This window comes from Lontra canadensis, unplaced genomic scaffold (assembly GCF_010015895.1).
Source record: "Lontra canadensis isolate GAN:19392208 unplaced genomic scaffold, GSC_riverotter_1.0 scaffold414, whole genome shotgun sequence".
Classification (NCBI taxonomy): Eukaryota; Metazoa; Chordata; class Mammalia; order Carnivora; family Mustelidae; genus Lontra; species Lontra canadensis.
In genome coordinates, this window is record NW_022631408.1 from 17,421 (window position 1) to 39,224 (window position 21,804).

The window sequence follows — 21,804 nt, forward strand, 5'->3', positions numbered from 1 at the left end:
TTTCTCTTCGGCAGTGGAGGCAAAAATAGGGTGGTTGTCAGAAAGAGGCAGGGAATGGATGGAGAGACAATTAAAGCAGTGTGTGAGTTCACTTTTATGCAAAAGAAAACAAAACTAGGGAAGGGAATTCAGGTACTTCCGAATTCATAATTACTGACATTTGTTAACATAGGAACACAAGAGGAAAGCCACATTTAAATGGCTAGCAAAACTGTTTACAGAAAGATGAATTGTTGACACACATTCATCCTGCATATATGTTTTCACCTTTGAAAGGCCATACAAGAGCTAACCCCAAAACCTAATATTCTAAATCAGGAGTAAGCAAGCTATGGTCTGTTGGTCAAATCTGCCCGCACATGTTTTTATACAAGGCAGGAGCTAAGAATGCTTTTTACACTTCTTAATGGTTAAAAAAAAAAAAAAAAATTGAAAGCAGAATTCTATTTCTTAACAAGTGAAATTTATATGAAATTCCAAGTTCAGTGCCCACAAAGCTTTATTGTAATGCAGCCACACTGTCAATTTACATTTTATTGATAGAAGCTGTCTCACAACCCTGGCAAAGCTGAGCTCTTTGGAGAGATTTTATGGCCCACAAACCATATTGTATTTAGTGTCTGGCCCTTCCCAGAAAAATGGTACTGATCTCCATTCTAAATCATCTCAGTTGTTTTAATTTTTAATACATATACAAAGGAAAGGAAATTATATACCTGGTAAAGATGCTTTATTAGTTCTTGCCATTGGCACTTCTTTCCATAGATCTCCACCATTTTCATTCTCAGCTATCCAGGAGTCAACAGCTAGACAATACACCTCACATGTATCTATATTTTCAAGCCTAATTTCTTCCAGATACCATGCAGGATCCTTTCCACTGTTGTCATGTCCAATGCGTATTTTATAGATTTCACCAATATCTTTAAGATTAATCTGCAGCAAAAAGGGAAAAGGAGAAATAAAAGTCCCCAGATTTCTGATCTGATTTTTCAAGTCAAAAATTCATATCCAATTTTGAACTTAGTGTCTGTTTTCCAGTTCACATGTACTCCTTGCTAATTTTCCTTTGAACTGTTTACTTGTAACATTATGAAATGATGTTATATATAGCAAAGCACGAATCCAGTGACCATGGACAAACCAATAGATTAAATCTAGCTAGTTTTCAGTAAATCTTTTTTTTTAGCAACTCATTATTACCTTGCAAAATAAATGTTTTATTGTAATGATTGATATATACTACTTATTTGGTAGTTTAGACTTGAAGAAAACAATCTAATTCTAATTGGATATTCCCATTAAAGTGGAATCCTGACGAAAAGAAACCATATATGCTTCTGGATTTAAACTAGGGCTAACCAAGTAGCCCTGAAATAGAGTGGCACTGGAAAGACTATGACTATGATTAACAAGTAATTCTGCCTTATACCACTTTGCACCTCACCAAACAACTAATTACCTGGCAGGATAAATATTCTCACATATCATTCACTACTCAGAATGAGCAATATTTTTCTTTTGAAAATTCTTACAAAGGTCATATGAAAAAAATGATCATTTATATACTACATTCGTTTTCTATTACAAACAAAGACGTTTAGAGCCTCCCATTCTGTGGGTCAGAAATCCAGACACCTTGTGGCTCAACTGTATTCTCTGCTCAGGGCCTCACAAGCTGAACTCAAGGTATGGGCTGGGCTGGGCTCTTCTCTGGAGGGTCTGAGGAGAATTCTGCTTCTAGGCTCATTCAAGCTGCTGGCAGAATCCAGTTCTTTGCGGATTTAGAACTGAGGTTCCTCTTCCTTGACTTGTAGCCCTTTCACCCACAAGTCAACAAAGGGCACACTGAACCCTTCTCTTGCTCAGCATCTCTGGCTCTCCCTCTGCTACCAGCTGAAGAAAGATGTTTGCTTTTGGGGGCTCATACGATTTAGATGAGGCCCACCTAAATAAATCAGGCTAGTCTCTCTATTTTAAGGTACTCAAATTGTGCACTATGTGACACCATAATTAGAAACAATGTTACCTGCCTTCTGGTATTTTGTCTCCCTCCACCTAACTTCTTTTCTCCCCTGTGGTATTACTATAAACGTTCACATTGCCACCGGAAGTTACTCCTTCAGAGTTTATGCAGACTTGCCACACTTTTTTTCTACTAATATATTTTTTATTGGTAGTATAATTTTGGATTTCTGCACTGGTGATAACTGTTGGGAAGAAATTCTGTCCTCCAGCCAAAATGCCTTTCAGTCAGGATGCAGAGGTCAACAGAGTTGAGCTAAATAATTGGGCCCCTCCTATTATTTCTGGAACAAAGTGATTATAAAAATACTATCATGTAGAAATCTTAACATTGGTGCTTTGTCCAGATAATTAACATCCTACAGAGTTAGAGTTGCAGATAGTAGGACACAGGAATGAAAATAGAAGCCATATCCCCAAACAGTGAAAAGACGAAATTGTGTGGTGGCTAAAACCCTGGTTTTTGAAATGAACTCTGGAGTTGAAAGTTCCTTTGCCTTTGCCGGTTGTGTAAATGACAGCAAGTATGCCCACTCCTCCAAGCTTTGGTTTCCCCATCTGGTCAGTATAATGGTATCAATCTTACAAAGTTCTATAGCACTCAGTAAGTATGAGCAGACATCATTTTATCAATCAGAATTATGTGCTAAATAGAAAATGCCTAAATCTACCTAAAGTAAAAACAAGATGAATCTGAAGACAGGGTCCAGCATTCATGGAAGGAATTAAGCTAGTATTTGGTCATGATATATGAAATTGAAATTGATAAGACCTATATCTAACCCTGCTGGTAAAAGCAGATATTTGTCGTCAAAACCTAAATGGTGCCGTGGTCCAGAAATGAAATCATTACTCAGACACCAAGCATGCATGGGTTGGACAATTAAAATCAGAACCAAATGATTATACCACAGTCTGGATAGTGCTATAGATTGCTCCCAAATTACTTTTAACATGTTAGCCAAACTGATTTGGAACTCTTTGTTATGGCTTAATATAGTCAACCTGGGTCACTTCAGCTTTAATGAAGTACAAATGCAATATGTTAAGAAATTATTCTTGCACATAACTGTTTTTAGTATTCTGCATTTAACTTCCACACTTGAACACACACACACACGTGCACGCACACACACACACAGTTATACCATAACATAGGATGGCTTTTCATCATACAGATGGACCACATCATGGCTCAGTTATTCTCCAGAAAGGGAATTACGCTTAAAGTAGTCTACAGTCACGGATTAAAATAAAATTATCTTCAACTTAAAGACCAAAGAAGTATAGGGATTGAGAGATAGAGGGTTAGAAAGAGAAAGGCAGAAGAAATATAGTCCATTCTCATTGTTTTAAAGTCACGTATTGAAATTTATAACATCAATAAACTTCCACTACATAACCAGAACACAAAGATTAAAAAAAATGTCATTTGAAATGTCTGATTTGGGTACTTGAAATTATTAGCAAAAATAGATTAAGTCTACACTGAATTTAAGTAAGGAAACAAAGCACTTTGTATATCCACATGTTTTGGATAATTCTGTTTATCATATATACTACTTCCAAGAACAACTTAAATTTGGACTATGCAAATTAAACCATTTAAACATTTAACAAATTTTTATTACATACAAACACTATTTCTAAGCCAGTTTATGTGAACAGGGGAAAAACGGAGCTCTCACATTCATGTGAACCTCTAATCCAATCTATTCAAAATGAGAAATAAAGTAGGAGTATAAGAAAAGTATGAGATGGTTCAGTACAAGCAGGGCAGGTAGCAAGAAAACCAAGAAGAGCAAATGTACTTCTTGAGTCTGAGCTTATTGTTCCTGAAATTTCACAGTTCTGGGTTGCATTCTCTCTGTCTGCATAGAAGCTAGTATCCTTTCAAGTATAAATAAGTACTTCATAAAAGTGGATGCTGCCGCCAAGAAGTGGACCAGGAGCAACTCCTCGGCTGGAGGTGTCTAGTGTCACACATAAGCATACAGGTTTCGTGGCAGAGGGATCCACTGAAAACTCAAACCCTGAGACCCTTGGGCACTGGGATCTTGAAGAAGTTATATGTTCTCTCTAAACTTCAGTTTCCTCATTTACAAAATGCAGTGATTAAGAATCTCTCTACTGGGAGACTATGAGGACCAGGGACATATTAACTAGCAAAAAATGGTCAAATAAACACATTATTAGGTCCTTAATAAATAGTGCTGATTTTAGTAATTATTATTATTATTACTAAAGGGAGATGGAAGGAAGTAGGTGAAGAATACAGTGGGAAGAAGGAAACTAAAGTCCATTTACTTCCATCGTACAAGTATTCTTAGTGCCTTTGACCCTCCAGCACTGAGTTGGGCAGATGTGAGAAGGAGAAAAGCCAAGGGTGATCAATCCTCTCCACCCACCAAGTCCTTAACCAGCAGTATCACCAGGGCTCTCAGGCATGGGATTCTTTTTTTTTTTTTTTAACATATATTGTATTATTTGCCCCAGGGGTATTATTTGTAAGCTGTGAATCATCAAGCTTACACATTTCACAGCACTCACCATAGCACATACCCTCTCCAATGTCCATAACCCAGCCACCCCATCCCTAACCCTCCACCCCCCAGCAACCCTCATTTGTTTTGTGAGATTAAGAGTCTCTTATGGTTTGTCTCCCTTCCCAGTCCCATCTTGTTTTTTTCCCTTCCTACCCCCCACAACCCCCCAGCCTGCCTCTCAAATTCCTCATATCAGGGAGATCATATGATAATTGTCTTTCTCTGATTTACTTATTTCACTCAGCATAGTACCCCCTAGTTCCATCCATGCCATTGTAAATGGCAAGATATCATTTCTTTTGATTGCTGCATAGTATTCATTCATATCTTCTTTATCCATTCATCTGTTGATGGACATCTAGGTTCTTTCCATGGTTTGGCTATCGTGGACATTGCTACTATAAACATTGGGGTGCACATGCCCCTTTGGATCACTACATTTGTATCTTTAGGGTAAATACCCAGTAGTGCAGTTGCTGGGTTGTAGGGTAGCTCTATTTTCAGCTTTTTGAGGAACCTCCATGCTGTTCCCCAGAGTGGCTGCTCCATCTTGCATTCCTACTAACAGTGTAGGAGGTTTCCCCTTTCTAAGCATGGGATTCTTGACCACGGGGTGGGCCTAACTAGATTAGAGTCCAGTTGTCAGAAGCAGAGCACAAGAGGAAAAACAGACAACCAGGTCTGAGGCTAGTGGTTTCCTATCCCCAAGTCTCAAGTTTCTCTTTGCATAAAGAGGGCTTTTGTAAGGACCAAATTAGATAATCTCATGAAAACGCATTATAATTCATAGACTGACTGTCCATACAGGTCTCAGAGAACAGGTAGAGAGGTTTAGAGAGTTCTCTAAAGAATAACCGGAACTTATACTGTGCCTTGTGTTCAGACTACCGCTTTACTTGGAGCTCCCTTGATTGAAATAGTTGGGAAAATTAGGTAGTAATCTGAGGGGTACTCAAAAAATAATTTGAGGATTATCACAAGAAAGGACATTTTTCATTTGTCAGTGAAAATGGAAATATTCATGCAAAAAGATAACAGAAAAGATTCTCAAAGCTGAAAAATGAAGTTGAAAAAAATGCATTCCCTTTGCAAACTGCACAATACAATGCATATCCTATCTTTCCAAAGATGAAGGTTTTTGAATGCTAAAAGTTGTATAGCCTATTAGAGAATGTTCAGTTACAGAAACATAAAGGAATAACCTGTATTGTGTGGGAAAACAACATGGCTGGTGGATCTGTGAATAATCATACACAAATTTTATGGAAAAAATATCCCTCTTCAGGTATTCAGCTTTAGGGTTTGTTTTGTTTTTGTTTTATTTTTTTTTTCAGTGTTCCAAGATTCATTGTTTATGCACCACACCCAGTGCTCCATGCAATACGTGCCTTCCTTAATACCCACCACCAGGCTCACCCAACCCACCACTCCCCTTCCCTCCAAAACCCTCAGTTTGTTTCTCAGAATCCACAGTCTCTCATAGTTTGTCTCCCCCTCCAATTTCCCCCAACTCACTTCTCCGCTCCTTCTTCCAATGTCCTCTGATATTCCTGATGCTCCACAAGTAAGTGAAACCATATGATAATTGACTCTCTCTGCTTAACTTATTTCACTCAGCATAATCTCCTCCAGTCCCATCCATGTTGATACAAAAGTTGGGTGTTTGTTTGTTTGAAGAAAAATTTTGTAGCCAATATTTTTAAATTTTTTTTTTTTTTTTACTTGAGTATAGTTGATATAGTGATTCAATTCCTCTACATGTTATGCTGGGCTCACCACAAATATAGTTACCATCAGGTATCTACTTTTAGATGTAGATCTTAATCCAGACATTTTTACATATGTAAATACTGACAAATTGGATTTTTCTAACTCGGAGATGCTAAATCTCCTCATGCAGACTTCAGTATTTATTCGATAAATGAGTTATTTTTTAAAACAATTCCATTCTAGAAGCAAATTTCATGTTCTACAGTCTCTTTTCTCTGTTTAAGAACAATTTCATTGTTTTGAAAAAAGCATACTGGAACACAAATTAGCTTTGTGATCACTGAAATCCCATCTGGGGGCATTTCATTTCTATTCAACCTCTTAATCTATACAGGATATCTCATTTTACATATTTATCACCTTTCAAAAGAATATTATGGACAGTAATGTAGAAGTATAGACTGGAAACTTGAGCTCTAATATGTTAGAAACACTGAAAATTATCAGGGTACATTTTTAAGAGAAAGTAATCAACACCACTAAGAGCAAGCAAATATCCAAAACCATAGCACAATTTGCTATATTGTATATGACAATGAAAATAAGGTGCTTTCCCCTCCACATATCTTAGGCAAAAATTCTTGACGTTAATCTGTCCCAGTGCACCCCCCTCCCAAAGAGATAGGAAGCCCTGATGCTCCCATAATTTTTCATAGGTTACCACTGGTGAGTACTTTTCCTGAAGCATCACCCCTCCCTGTCCCCCCACACCCCCACAGGCTTTTCTGTATACCAGCAACGTCATTCCTCTTGAAAGAGCTGGAAAGAGCCCTTTCCTGGCTTAAGTAGTAAATGATAGATTTTTTTCAAAAGGGGAGACCTTCATGTCCTAGAATATTTAGGTTTCCTTCTGAAGCTAGACAGGAGTGCTTGAATTGAAAAATGCCTTATTTTCTATTCTTGCTGCCAGTCAGTCACAAACCAAGTTCAAAAGCCCTGGTATAACCAATTTTAAAATGTTTAAAGAACCCCATTATCTCAGATGTGACTAGGTTTTCCCAGTCCTGAGTCACTGACACTGACCTCATCTGTCAGAGTAAACAGCTTCTCACACAATTGTCTACCCAGAGTCTCTAAAGACCTAGAAGCTACTAGCTTTAAACTAAGTGTGGGTACTTTACCGACACTAGCCTCAATGTATTGAGGAAACGTCAGGATTTGGTATTTTTTGGTTGTTGACTTTATTTTCCTTACCGTACTCTTAACTCTTTGAAGACCTAAGCTCTGTCTTCCTTTCTCTATCTTTAATACATACAAACATTTGGCATGTAAAAATGAAAACAACAGTTGTTGAATAAATAATTTAATTTTGATAGTTTTAAATTTTCATATGTTTCCTTCATTCTCTTTGCTTTCTATCAAAATTTTGCTGGATGAAAAAGTGATAATAATTTGCAAAATTATGATAATTTGCTATGGCATACTTCTGGTAAATACCTGAGCCCGGGTAACTAGAAAAAAAGTGTTAGTCATACTGTGAAGTAGCTGCTTTCTAAGCAATTTCGTGGTATTATGCAATCCAATTAATACAGCCTTAATTAATGAAAAAATGGCTTTTACCTTATGCAATCTGTTTTTTCCTTTATCTTTTTTTTTTAATTTTTAATTCTTATTTTTTATAAACATATATTTTTGTCCCCAGGGGTACAGGTCTGTGAATCACCAGGTTTATACACTTCACAGCACATACTCTCCCCAATGTCCATAACCCCACCTGCCTTTCCCAAACCCCCTACCCCCAACAACCCTCAGTTTGTTTTGCGAGACTACGAGTTAATTATGGTTTGTCTCCCTTCCAATCCCATCTTGTTTCATATTATTCTTCTCCTGCCCCCTTAACCCCCCATGTTGCATCTCCACTACCTCATATCAGGGAGATCATATGATAGTTGTCTTTCTCCAACTGACTTACTTCGCTAAGCATGATACCCTCTAGTTCCATCCACGTCATCACAAATGGCAAGATTTCATTTCTTTTGATGGCTGCATAGTATTCCCTTGTGTATATATACCACCTTTTCTTTATCCATTCATCTGGTGATGGACATCTAGGTTCTTTCCATAGTTTGGCTATTGTAGACATTCCTGCTATAAACATTCAGGTGCACGTGCCCCTTCGGATCACTATGTTTGTATCTTTAGGGTAAATACCCAGTAATGCAATTGCTGAGTCATAGGGTAGTTCTATTTTCAACATTTTGAGGAATCTCCATGCTGTTTTCCAGAGTGGTTGCACCAGCTTGCATTCCCACCAACAGTGTAGGAGGGTTCCCCTTTCTCCACATCTTGACCAGCATCTGTCATTTCCTGACTTGTTAATTTTAGCCATTCTGACTGGTGTGAGGTGGTAGCTCATTGTGGTTTTGATTTGTATTTCCCTGATGCCGAGTGATATGGAGCACTTTTTCATGTGTCTGTTGGCCATCTGGATGTCTTCTTTGCAGAAATGTCTGTTCATGTCTTCTGCCCATTTCTTGATTGGATTATTTGTTCTTTGGGTGTCGAGTTTGCTAAGTTCTTTATAGATTTTGGACACTAGCCCTTTATCTGATATGTCGTTTGCAAATATCTTCTCCCATTCTGTCAGTTGTCTTTTGGTTTTGTGAACTGTTTCCTTTGCTGTGCAAAAGCTTTTGATCTTGATAAAATCCCAATAGTTCATTTTTGCCCTTGCTTCCCTTGCCTTTGGCGATGTTCCTAGGAAGATGTTGCTGTGGCTGAGGTCGAAGAGGTTGCTGCCTGTGTTCTCCTCAAGGATTTTGATGGATTCCTTTCTCACATTGAGGTCCTTCATCCATTTTGAGTCTATTTTCGTGTGTGGTGTAAGGAAATGTTCCAATTTCATTTTTCTGCATGTGGCTGTCCAATTTTCCCAACACCATTTATTGAAGAGGCTGTCTTTTTCCCATTGGACATTCTTTCCTGCTTTGTCAAAGATTAGTTGACCATAGAGTTGAGGGTCTATTTCTGGGCTCTCTATTCTGTTCCATTGATCTATGTGTCTGTTTTTGTGCCAGTACCACGCTGTCTTGATGATGACAGCTTTGTAGTAGAGCTTGAAGTCTGGAATTGTGATGCCACCAACTTTGGCTTTCTTTTTCAATATTCCTTTCGCTATTCGAGGTCTTTTCTGGTTCCATATAAATTTTAGGATTATTTGTTCCATTTCTTTGAAAAAAATGGATGGTATTTTGATAGGAATTGCATTAAATGTGTAGATTGCTTTAGGTAGCATAGACATTTTCACAATATTTATTCTTCCAATCCAGGAGCATGGAACATTTTTCCATTTCTTTGTGTCTTCCTCAATTTCTTTCATGAGTACTTTATAGTTTTCTGTGTATAGATTCTTAGTCTCTTTGGTTAGGTTTATTCCTAGGTATCTTATAGTTTTGGGTGCAATTGTAAATGGGATGGACTCCTTAATTTCTCTTTCTTCTGTTTTGAGGTTGGTGTAGAGAAATGCAACTGATTTCTGTGCATTGATTTTAGATCCTGACACTTTACTGAATTCCTGTACAAGTTCTAGCAGTTTTGGAGTGGAGTCTTTTGGGTTTTCCATATATAGTATCATATCATCTGCAAAGAGTGATAGTTTGACTTCTTCTTTGCCGATTTGGATGCCTTTAATTTCTTTTTGTTGTCTGATTGCTGAGGCTAGGACTTCTAGTACTATGTTGAATAGCAGTGGTGATAACGGACATCCCTGCCGTGTTCCTGACCTTAGCGGAAAAGCTTTCAGTTTTTCTCCATTGAGAATGATATTTGCGATGGGTTTTTCATAGATGGCTTTGATAATATTGAGGTATGTGCCCTCTATCCCTACACTTTGAAGAGTTTTGATCAGGAAGGGATGCTGTACTTTGTCAAATGCTTTTTCAGCATCTATGGAGAGTATCATATGGTTCTTGTTCTTTCTTTTATTAATGTGTTGTATCACATTGATTGATTTGCGGATGTTGAACCAACCTTGCAGCCCTGGAATAAATCCCACTTGGTCGTGGTGAATAATCCTTTTAATGTACTGTTGAATCCTATTGGCTAGTATTTTGGTGAGAATTTTTGCATCTGTGTTCATCAAGGATATTGGTCTGTAGTTCTCTTTTTTGATGGGATCCTTGTCTGCTTTTGGGATCAAGGTGATGCTGGCCTCATAAAATGAGTTTGGAAGTTTTCCTTCCATTTCTATTTTTTGGAACAGTTTCAGGAGAGTAGGAATTAGTTCTTCTTTAAATGTTTGGTAGAATTCCCCCAGGAAGCCATCTGGCCCTGGGCTTTTGTTTGTTTGGAGATTTTTGATGACTGTTTCAATCTCCTTACTGGTTATGGGTCTGTTCAGGCTTTCTATTTCTTCCTGGTTCAGTTGTGGTAGTTTATATGTCTCTAGGAATGCATCCATTTCTTCCAGATTGTCAAATTTGTTGGCTTAGAGTCGCTCACAGTATGTTCTTATAATTGTCTGTATTTCTTTGGTGTTAGTTGTGATCTCTCCTCTTTCATTCATGATTTTATTTATTTGGGTCTTTTTTCTTTTGATAAGTCTGGTCAGGGGTTTATCAATCTTATTAATTCTTTCAAAGAACCAGCTCCTAGTTTCGTTGATTTGTTCTATTGTTTTTTTTTTGTTTGTTTGTTTGTTTGTTTCTATTTCATTGATTTCTGCTCTGATCTTTATGATTTCTCTTCTTCTGCTGGGTTTAGGGTTTCTTTCTTGTTCTTTCTCCAGCTCCTTTAGGTGTACCGTTAGGTTGGGTACTTGAGACCTTTCTTGTTTCTTGAGAAAGGCTTGTACCGCTATATATTTTCCTCTCAGGACTGCTTTTGCTGTGTCCCACAGATTTTGAACCGTTGTGTTTTCATTATCATTTGTTTCCATGATTTTTTTTTCAATTCTTCTTTAATTTCCTGGTTGACCCATTCATTCTTTAGAAGGATGCTGTTTAGTCTCCATGTTTTGGGTTCTTTTCAAATTTCTCTTGTGATTGAGTCCTAGCTTCAGAGCATTGTGGTCTGAAAATATGCAGGGAATGACCCCAATCTTTTGGTACCAGTTGAAACCTGATTTAGGACCGAGGATGTGATCTATTCTGGAGAATGTTCCACGTGCACTAGAGAAGAATGTGTATTCTGTTGCTTTGGGATGATATGTTCTGAATATATCTGTGATGTCCATCTGGTCCAGTGTGTCATTTAAGGCCTTTATTTCCTTGTTGATATTTTGCTTGGATGATTTGTCCATTTCAATGAGGGGAGTGTTAAAATCCCCTACTATTATTGTATTATTGTTGATGTGTTTGATTTTGTTATTAATTGGTTTATATAGTTGGCTGCTCCCATGTTAGGGGCATAGATATTTAAAATTGTTAGATCTTCTTGTTGGACAGATCCTTTGAGTATGATATAGTGTCCTTCCTCATCTCTTATTATAGTCTTTGGCTTAAAATCTGATTGATCTGATATAAGGATTGCCACCCCTGCTGTCTTCTGATGTCCATTAGCATGGTAAATTGTTTTCCACCCCCTCACTTTAAATCTGGAGATGTCTTCGGGTCTAAAATGAGTTTCTTGTAGGCAACAAATAGATGGGTTTTGTTTTTTTATCCATTCTATACCCTGTGTCTTTGGATTTGAGCATTTAGCCCATTAACATTCAGGGTAACTATTTAGAGATATGAATTTAGTGCCATTGTATTGCCTGTAAGGTGACTGTTACCGTACATTGTCTCTGTTTCTTCCTGATCTACTACTTTTAGGCTCTCTCTTTGCTAAAAGGACCTCTTTCAATCTTTCCTGTAGAGCTGGTTTGGTGTTTGCAAATTCTTTCAGTTTTTGTTTGTCCTGGAAGCTTTTAATCTCTCCTTCTATTTTCAATGATAGCCTAGCTGGATATAGTATTCTTGGCTGCATGTTTTTCTCATTTAGTGCTCTGAATATATCCTGCCAGATCTTTCTGGCCTGCCAGGTCTCTGTGGATAAGTCTGCTGCCAATCTAATATTTTTACCATTATATGTTACAGACTTCTTTTCCCGGGCTGCTTTCAGGATTTTCTCTTTGTCACTAAGACTTGTAAATTTTACTATTAGGTGACAGGGTGTGGACCTATTCTTATTGATATTGAGGGGGGTTCTCTGCATCTCCTGGATTTTGATGCTTGTCCCCTTTGCCATATTAGGAAATTCTCTCCAATAATTCTCTCCAATATACCTCTGCTCCCCTCTCTCTTTCTTCTTCTTCTGGAATCCCAATTATTCTAATGTTGTTTCATCTTATGGTGTCACTTATCTCTCGAATTCTCCCCTCGTGGTCCAGTAGCTGTTTGTCTCTCTTTTGCTCAGCTTCTTTATTCTCTGTCATTTGGTCTTCTATATCGCTAATTCTTTCTTCTGCCTCATTTATCCTAGCAGTGAGAGTCTCCATTTTTTATTGCACCTCATTAATAGTTTTTTTTTTATTTCAAGTTGGTTGGATTTTAGTTGTTTTATTTCTCCAGAAAGGGCTTTTATATCTCCTGAGAGGGTTTCTCTAATATCTTCCATGCCTTTTTCAAGCCCCGCTTGAACCTTGAGAATCGTCATTCTGAACTCTAGATCTGACATATTACCAATGTCTGTATTGATTAGGTCCCTAGCCTTCGGTGCTGCCTCTTGTTCCTTCTTTTGTGGTGAATTTTTCCGCCTTGTCATTTTGTCCAGATAAGAGTATATGAAGGAGCAAGTAAAATACTAAAAGGGTGGCAAAGACCCCTGGAAAATACGCTTTAACCAAATCAGAAGAGATCCTAAATTGTGTGTGGGGGTGGTGGAGAGGGGATAAAAAGAGGTTCAGAAAAAAAAAAAAAAAAAGGAAACATAAAAAAAAAGAAAACGAATAAAGAAAAAATATAAAAAAGAAAAAAATATATATATATTAGATAAACTAGTTAAAAATGTTGAAAAAGAAAAGGGTAAAAGTTAAAAAAAAAATAGCAGAAGAAGAGAGAAAAAAAATTGAAAAAGAAGAAAAAAAAATTAAATTAACTGCAAGACTAAAGAATCATAGGGAGAAAGCCATGAGTTCCGTGGTTTGCTTTCTCCTCCTCTGGAATTCTGCTGCTCTCCTTGGTATTGAAACTGCACTCCTTGGTAGGTGAACTTGGTCCTGGCTGGATTTCTTGTTGATCTTCTGATGGAGGGGCCTGTTGTAGTGATTCTCAAGTATCTTTGCCCCAGGAGGAATTGCACCGCCCTTACCAGGGGCCGGGCTGAGTAATCATCTCTGTTTTGCTTTCAGGAGCTTTTGTTCCCTGAGCGCTTTCCGTAGAGTTCTGGAGGACGGGAATGGAAATGGCGGCCTCACGGTCTCCAGCCCAGAGGAGCGGAGAGCTCGGGGTCCCACTCCTCAGTGCGCCCTCAGAGAACAGCGCCCATTTACTCCCATCTCCCTGGCCTCCGGATGCGCTCCGAGCTGACCGAGCCTGAGACCAGTTCAAGGTAACCCCGAGCTGTGAGCTCATTCTTTGGCTCTCTGTAGCCGGCTTCCCCATTCTAATACCTGCAACCTCTGTGACACTCAGACACCCCTGATCCTTCTGTGACCCTGCGGGACCTGAAGCCACGCTGACCCCGCGTGGGCTTCACCCTGGTTTAGCCTCTGGAGCGATGTCTCTCAGCGGAACAGACTTTTAAAAGTCCTGATTTTGTGCTCCGTTGCTCCACTGCTTGCCGGGAGCCGGCCCTTCCCCCCCCCCCCCCCGCTGTCTATCTTCCCGTCTCTTTGGATTCATTTCTCCACCAGTCCTACCTTTCAGAAAGTGGTTGATTTTCTGTTTCTAGAATTGCTGTTCTTCTTCTCTTCGATCTCCCGTTGGATTTGTGGGTGTTTGCAATCTTTAGATAAGCTTTCTAGCTGATCTCCTACTACCTGAAGTAGTCTCAGCCTGCTACTTCTCTGCCATCTTGACTCCTCCCTCCCCTTTTTTTTTAAGTAGTTTTCACTACCAACCTGGAGCCCAGTGTGGAACCTGAGCCCAAGACACTGAGGATGAAGACCTAGATGAGATCAAGGGTCAGGCACACAATCAGCTGAGCTACCTAGGCACTCCATGCCATTTATTATTTTTGACAGTGAATGAATTCTGTTGGGAAACAAATGCCAACAGCTTTATTATAAGGGTTGTATGATTAATATTTAAAGTCATTGTCCTATACCATGGATCTTTGACTTATTCCAACAGCAGACATACTTTTCCTGAATTTCCTCATAAATTTTGATACATTTTGGACAAATATAAAGAGATTGTAACCAATTCTGTATTTAGGTTCCAGTTTCATCAATGGTAGAGTAGTTTACATTGACTATGACTTAGCCATAAAAAAGAATTAACTACAGATACAGACAATAGCTTGGGTGGATCTCAAGGGCATTTTGCTAAATGGAAAACAAAAACCTAAGGTAGCCATATGGTTCCAATTATATAACATTCTCAAGATGACAAGGTAATAGAGACTAAAAACAGAACAGTGGGTTATGGACATTGGGAAGGGTATGTGCTATGGTGAGTGCTGTGAATGTGTAAGCCTGTTGATTCACAGACCTGTTCGCCTTGGGCAAATAATACATTATATGTTAATAAAAATAATTAAAAAAAAAAAAAAAAAGAAACAGGATAGTATTTTTCCAGGAATGGTGATGGTGCATGTGTGGGGTTGGGGTCGGAGACTATAAGAAATGACACAAGGGAGATCTTTGGGGGGATATAATAGTTCTGTGTCATGAGTGTGATAATGATAGCATGAATCTACACACCTGAAAGAATAACATGTAACTAACTATACACACAGATTGTACCAATGTCAAAGTCTTGATTTGATACTGAACTGTAACTATGTAGGATGAATCCATGGGAAGGAAACTGGGGTGCATGGGATCTCTCTGAATGTCCTTTGCTATTTCCTGTGAAGCTATCATTATATGACAACAAAATGCCAAAAAACAGGTACTTACCAGCATTTTTGCTACAATTAGCAAGGCCCTCTGGAGGGTATCATCTCTTGGGAGATAAGAGAACTTTTCTGCATGATTTCTCCAGGCATTTGGCTAATTGGCCAGTTGGCAGCACACAGTGACCAGCTGCTTCCCCTGGCTTTTCTGATGTCAGTGGGGCAAAGAGAGACCTTCTTCACCTTGGTGTAATACCTACGTTTTCCTGGATTACTTGCATTACTCACTATTCTCTATATTTTTTCCTTCCTTCCCACACAGATAGAAATGCATACATTTTTGTGCTTATAAATAGATACATAATTAAAATAAGAGACAAAATACTCATATATTCAAGATATCAATAAAATAAATATGCAGTTTTGATTTTAATACATTTGCATCTATAGAAGATATAAACAATTTGCAAAATGTAAGAGAGTTGGAATTTACTCATAATTTAAGTTGTTAGTGAGTCATTTTTTTCTTATTTCTTCCTTTTATATTCCAGGTAATAAAAACTATGCTAAATATATTAAAATTATCCAAAATCATGGTGGATATATTGAAAGATGATTCCTGTTACTCTCAAATATGCTACTCTCTGGGTAATTTTTTCTGTTGCATTTTGCAGATTGTTTATATCTTTTATAGAAGTGTATTTATTAAAATTTCACATGGCACAGGGCTTTACAGGCATCCCATTTATTAACACTCCTTTATTTATTAAATCAATAAATAATTAAATATACACTTATATATATGACCTTCTTTGTATTACATCTACATTTTGTACATTTTACATTCACTTTTCTCTTTTGAATATAATTACTAATTCATAGCTGTTCATAGTCTCCACTTGTTTCAATTAACTATTATGATTATTATCACTATTAAGAAAATGTACTTCCATCTTAGCTCGTACAAGCCCCCTTTAAATTTGCTCTTCTGTCCTTAAACACTGCCCTTGACATTTCTGAAGTTATCACTGGGATTCCAGACAATAAGAGGATATTCCAGACCAATTCTGGTTTGGTGTTTTGAGGTGGTTTTGGGTTTTTTTGTTGTTTTTTGTTTGTTTTTGTTTGTTTATTTGTTTGATTTTTGCTCAAAGACAGAGGATCAATTTCCTGCCTAAGTATACTTATTCTTTTTAGTGGTATGCATTATTAGAGACAAAATATGGGCACTCTGGGACACCTCAGAGCTGCAGGTGCAGAGCTGCAACATGGCCGCTGTAGGAACAATTAGTGAGGACAGACCAGAAAATATGCATCTTTTTAAGGTCATGAGTTCACACTAATATTTCCAATTTGACACATAAACTCACTCTCCCTACCTTTCCTAGAGTCTGAAATTTCATCAACCACCGAGGCCACAGATGCTGGTAGCTTCATGCCCACAACCAACATAAGAAGTAAATATCTCTACGCCCTTTCTACAAACCAGAAGTCAGCGTTTTGAAACTATTTACTTGGCTCCCTTACAGAGTAAAGCAGACTATGGCATCCAGCCTGTAACTACTAAAATTTCTTTTGGACAATGTAAGTCTACCGGAATTGGTGTCAATACGTTTGTGTAAATTACTTGTGTTGTTTGGCAGCATAATTTCTTTTGCACAGATCTGTTCAGGGTTATCTTAGCATTCCAGAAACCAGCCAACGTGTATCTGGGTGTGGGTCCCTTGCCACTGATCTTGTGTAGAACATGATGAGCCCTTTCAGTTATATATGATAGTCTTTCCACCACTCTAGAAAGTTTGTTCCATCATTTTTTAGGGCTAGTTATTACCTACTCTCTTGTTTCTTTTTCCAAAACACCTTGATTTACTTTCTATTCTTGAATCTCTACCCCTGCCCTCTTTTCTCCATTTCTCTCTTTTCATTCTGGGGGATCACTCCGGACATACACCACACCACAGATTCATTCTTAGGTGGTGGTATTTTGCACTGCTCCAATTTATATATGAATGTTCATCTACGGTTGTGTTTTTGTTTCTAAGACATTTCCAGCTCTACCTCTCATCTTGCTGCTTCCTCCTGTGGATTCCTGGAGACAATGACTTCTTTTCCTCTTGTGAGGACACCAATCTCTCAAACCTGCTCTAGGCCCTGCAGAAGGGCACTGTACTTCCTGATCCCCCCACACCCCAGCCCCACCTTATCGGTACCATTCAGGTGCAGTGAGCACCCACTGCTCCCTGCCGCCTGCCAGCCCCATCTCCAGAACTTTGCTCCTAAAGACTCCACTCCCCAGAATGCAGTCTATGACTGCCAAATTCCTCCCATTTTTTGATCCATGGTTCCTGGGATTTGTAGTATCTGTCTTGTTCTGGGATCCTGGCAGAAAACCTCCTAGGGCTTCAGAAAAAAAGCAGAGCAAATAGTAATTCACCTCTCAGAGTAGTTCCATAGGGGTAAAGCCCAGTAGCTGGTTTTTTCCTGTGGGGTGCACCCTAAGACTCTTTGCAGGCATACTACCCCATACCTCATTACCTCTCCTTGGGCAGCTGTTCTTCTTAAACAAAGCTAAGCCTGTCATTCTGACTCAGCTCCATTTAGATGCCCTTCTGCATCAAGAAGTTTGTTGTTATTATTAGTTTTCCATGCTGAAATTTTTCACTGTTACTGGGTCTTCATGTGTTTGTTGTAAGATAGATGCCATTCTGAACAAAAAGTCTCAACCTAAATAAATCTGAGGGATTTTTATGAAATAGCATTTCTCAGTGTTGATAGAAGTGAGAGGATAGGGAAGGTCCTGTCAGAACAGGCCATGATTAGCATAAGGCTTATTTCAGCTACAGTTTGCATTTTTGCAAAGACACTGTTTATTGAATCCATTTCACAGTTGAAGAAATTGAGCTAAAGTAGCTAGTCCAAGGTTGCATAGGAAGCATGCAAATTAAGAATGAAGGCCTCCAGCACACATTTGGTTCAAAACTGTCAGTCAAGTTCAATCCTGACCGAGGCAGCTTAAGATGACCTTGGCATGAGAAAGTGACTTAAGCAATTGTTGTTAACATACTGAATCTTTGAAATGTTAAAAATGATCGAGAGTTTTTAATTGTATGCTTTTTTTTTTTTCTTATTCTGTAAAGAAACTCTGGTTTTAAGCTTTTAGGTTGGTCAAGCTTTATGATAGGAAATATAAACTCTGTGAGGAACTATCAAATTTCCCAATTATGAAATGTCTTTCATGGTTCTTTTGTGAAAATAAAATGAAATAAGCCATATATTAATTTTGACCTTCACTGCAAGTGGAATTTTGTAATACTACAACCCAATTCTAGTAAATTAAAATGAAGAGTGTATATTAGTTTTAGAGAAAAATGTTTTACTTTATGTCTGTGTGAACATCAGTAGAATTAACAGATGTAATAAGGGTTTTTAGAGTCATTTAACAACAACAAAAATGTTTGTAGTAAGTGAGGAAATCATTCAGAAAATTAGTTGTGACAAAATGTTCTCTGTATTAAACACACTTTCATTTTGCACATGCAAAATAACATGCTCAGACAGAATATACTCTATTTTCCAGAGTCACTGACCTTTCTGTGTAGTTTGCAAACCCTCCTGCCATTAATTGGACCCCACTCTGTTTACTGTCATTCCTTACCACTTCCTGACAAGCAAGTTCCTTTCTAGGCTGTTCATTCTTCACCAGCTTCAAAGGCCTGGGGCTATCCCATTCCACCAATCCTAAAGAATATGTTCCTAGGTCTCTCTTCCACCTCTCCAAGTCCTGGGAAAATCTCCAACCTGACCCTACCTCTTCCAATAGTCCCCTGGACATCAACCCTAACTTGCTTTGAGCTTCTTTGTCTTTGATTTCCCCCAGCAATTTTTTTTAAAGATTTTATTTACTTATTTGAGAGAGAGAGAGCATGAGAGAGAGCAGAGAGCATGGGGAGGGGGGGTGTGGCGAGAGGGAAAAGCAGACTCTCCACTGAGCAGGGAACCTGTTGCCCGCCAGGCTTGATCCCAGGACCCTTGGATCATAACCTGAACTGAAGGCAGATGCTTAACAACTGAGCCAGCCAAGCACTCCTGATTCCCTCCAGCTCTTAATCATTCATACATTCAGTCAGTCAGTCAGTCAGTCATGTAAAACTTTTATTGAAAGCCTATTACACACTAGGCACTGTTCTAGGCCTATGTATGTAGGGAGACACAACAATGAATTAAAATAGAGTACCTATCCTCATAGACCTTCTAATGGGGTGAGAAAGACAACAGACACAAATGAGAGAAAAGCAATGAGGTGCTTAGTCCCCACACAGACAAATGGGTGACCATTCTACATAGGATATCGGGACAGCGTCCCTGAGAAAGTGATATTCAGGCAAAGGTGTAGATGACATGAAAATACTCAGCTGGTAGACAAAGGAAACAGTAACAAAACCAAAAGATAACTGGAAGAATGGGAGAAGATATTTGCAAATGACATATCAGATAAAGGGTTAGTATCCAAAATCTATAAAGAACTTAGCAAACTCAACACCCAAAGTACAAATAATCCAATCAAGAAATGGGCAGAAGACATGAATAGACATTTCTGCAAAGAAGATATCCAGATGGCCAACAGACACATGAAAAAATGCTCAACGTCACTTGGCATCAGGGAAATACAAATCAAAACCACAATGAGATACCACCTCACACCAGTCAGAATGGCTAAAATTTACAAGTCAGGAAATGACAGATGTCGGCGAGGATGCAGAGAAAGGGGAACCCTCCTACACTGTTGGTGGGAATGCAAGCTGGTGCAGGCACTCTAGAAAACAATATGGAGGTTCCTCAAAATGTTGAAAATAGAGCTACCCTATGACCCAGCAATCACACTACTGGGTATTTACCCTCAAGATACAAATGTAGTGATCCGAAGGGACGCGTGCACCCAAATGTTTATAGCAGCAATGTACACAATAGCTGAACTGTGGAAAGAACCTAGATGTCCATCAACAGATGAATGGATAAAAAAGATGTGGTATATATATATACAATGGAATACTATGCAATCATTGAAAAACTGAAATCCTGCCATGTGCAATGATGCAGATGGAACTGGGGTATTACGCTGAGTGAAATAAGTAAATCAGAGAAAGACAATTGTCATATGATCTCTCCGATATGAGGAATTTGAGAGGCAGTGCAGGGAGTCATGGAGGGTAGGGAGGGAAAAAAATGAAACAGGATGGGACCGGGGAGGGAAACAAACCATAAGATACTCTTAATCTCAGGAAACAAACTGAGGGTTGCTGGGGGGCAGGGGGAGAAATAGGATGGCTGGGTTATGGACATTGGGGAGAGAATGTGTATGGTGAGTGCTGTGAATTGTGTAAGACTGATGCACAGACCTGTACCCCTGAAGCAAGTAATACATTATATGTTAATTTAAAAAAAAAAAGAGAGGGGTGCCTGGGTGGCTCAGTGTGTTAAGCCTCTGCCTTCGGCTTGGGTCATGATCCCAGGGTCCTGGGATTGAGCCCCAGGTTGGGCTCTCTGCTCAGCGGGGAGGCTGCTTCCCCCTCTATCTCTGCCTGCCTCTCTGCCTACTTGTGATCTCTCTCTGTCAAATAAATAAATAAAATCTTTAAAAAAAAAAGAAAAGGTACTCACCTGATGGATATTGGTAGAGAAAGCATTGCATGTAGAAGGAACAGCTACCATGATCTCTTAAAGGTCTTAAAGTGGGAATGAGTTTGGATTGTTCAAACTTTGAGCAGAAAGAAGTTCCATAGGCTTTTGTTGCCAGGAGAAGCACAGAATGGTTGAAGGACAAAGAGGGAGGTACCATCCATCAGGGATGGGACTGTAAGCAGAACATAACATGATCCGGTTTAAAGTTTTAAAAAAATTTCTCTGACTGCTCTGGAAAGGCAGGATTGGAAGGGAGTAAACGTGGAAGCAAAGGAACCATGTAAGGGAATTCTTCATTTGAGTGACAGGTTATGGGGATCTTGACTAGGGTGTTGGAAATGGAGATGAAAAAGAATTCTGAATATATTTGGAAGCACATTCTATGTCCCATATTTTATCTGATCACATCTTTAATTTCTCAGACTGAGATTCTTCCTGATTTGCCTTTATATTTCCAGGCTAGAGATTATTTTCATTGAAATCCTGTCATAGTTTGTTAGTTCCCTTTTCCCTGATTTTTGTTCACAATATCCATTTGACTCAAGTAGGGAGTCTATCGCAGTCATTCTTTTCTTCTTCTTGGCTTTTAATGGCCCCTAGCATTTTCCATATGTCTCTAGTTATGTTAAGTCTTTATCTTTACAAAGACCTTTTTGAAAGTTCCTGCTATTTGTTTTCATGTGTTCTTAACTTTGGCCCTTTATGCATTTTAAAACAGCTTTCAAAATTTTAGTTTGTCAAAGAAATCTCTACAGAGTCACAGCGACTTTATTAAATACTTCCCCCCTTTCTCTCTTTGGTTTTGTTTATAATTGGAAAGTAAGGATTTTATTTTGAAGAGTCTAGCTTTCTTTGTAAGCCAAAT

General features: G+C 38.6%; 1 protein-coding gene across 1 annotated transcript in view; it reads right to left on the reverse strand.

Moving 5' to 3' along the window:
* Positions 1-21,804, reverse strand: part of LOC116862961 (lipoxygenase homology domain-containing protein 1-like) — a gene marked incomplete at its 3' end in the record, with an annotated part of 81,069 nt that overhangs the window by 15,923 nt on the left and 43,342 nt on the right. The window contains exon 4 of the mRNA XM_032850404.1: positions 717-936. Within this exon, the coding sequence (XP_032706295.1) occupies positions 717-936 (220 nt within the window). The remainder of the gene's footprint in view (positions 1-716; positions 937-21,804) is intronic.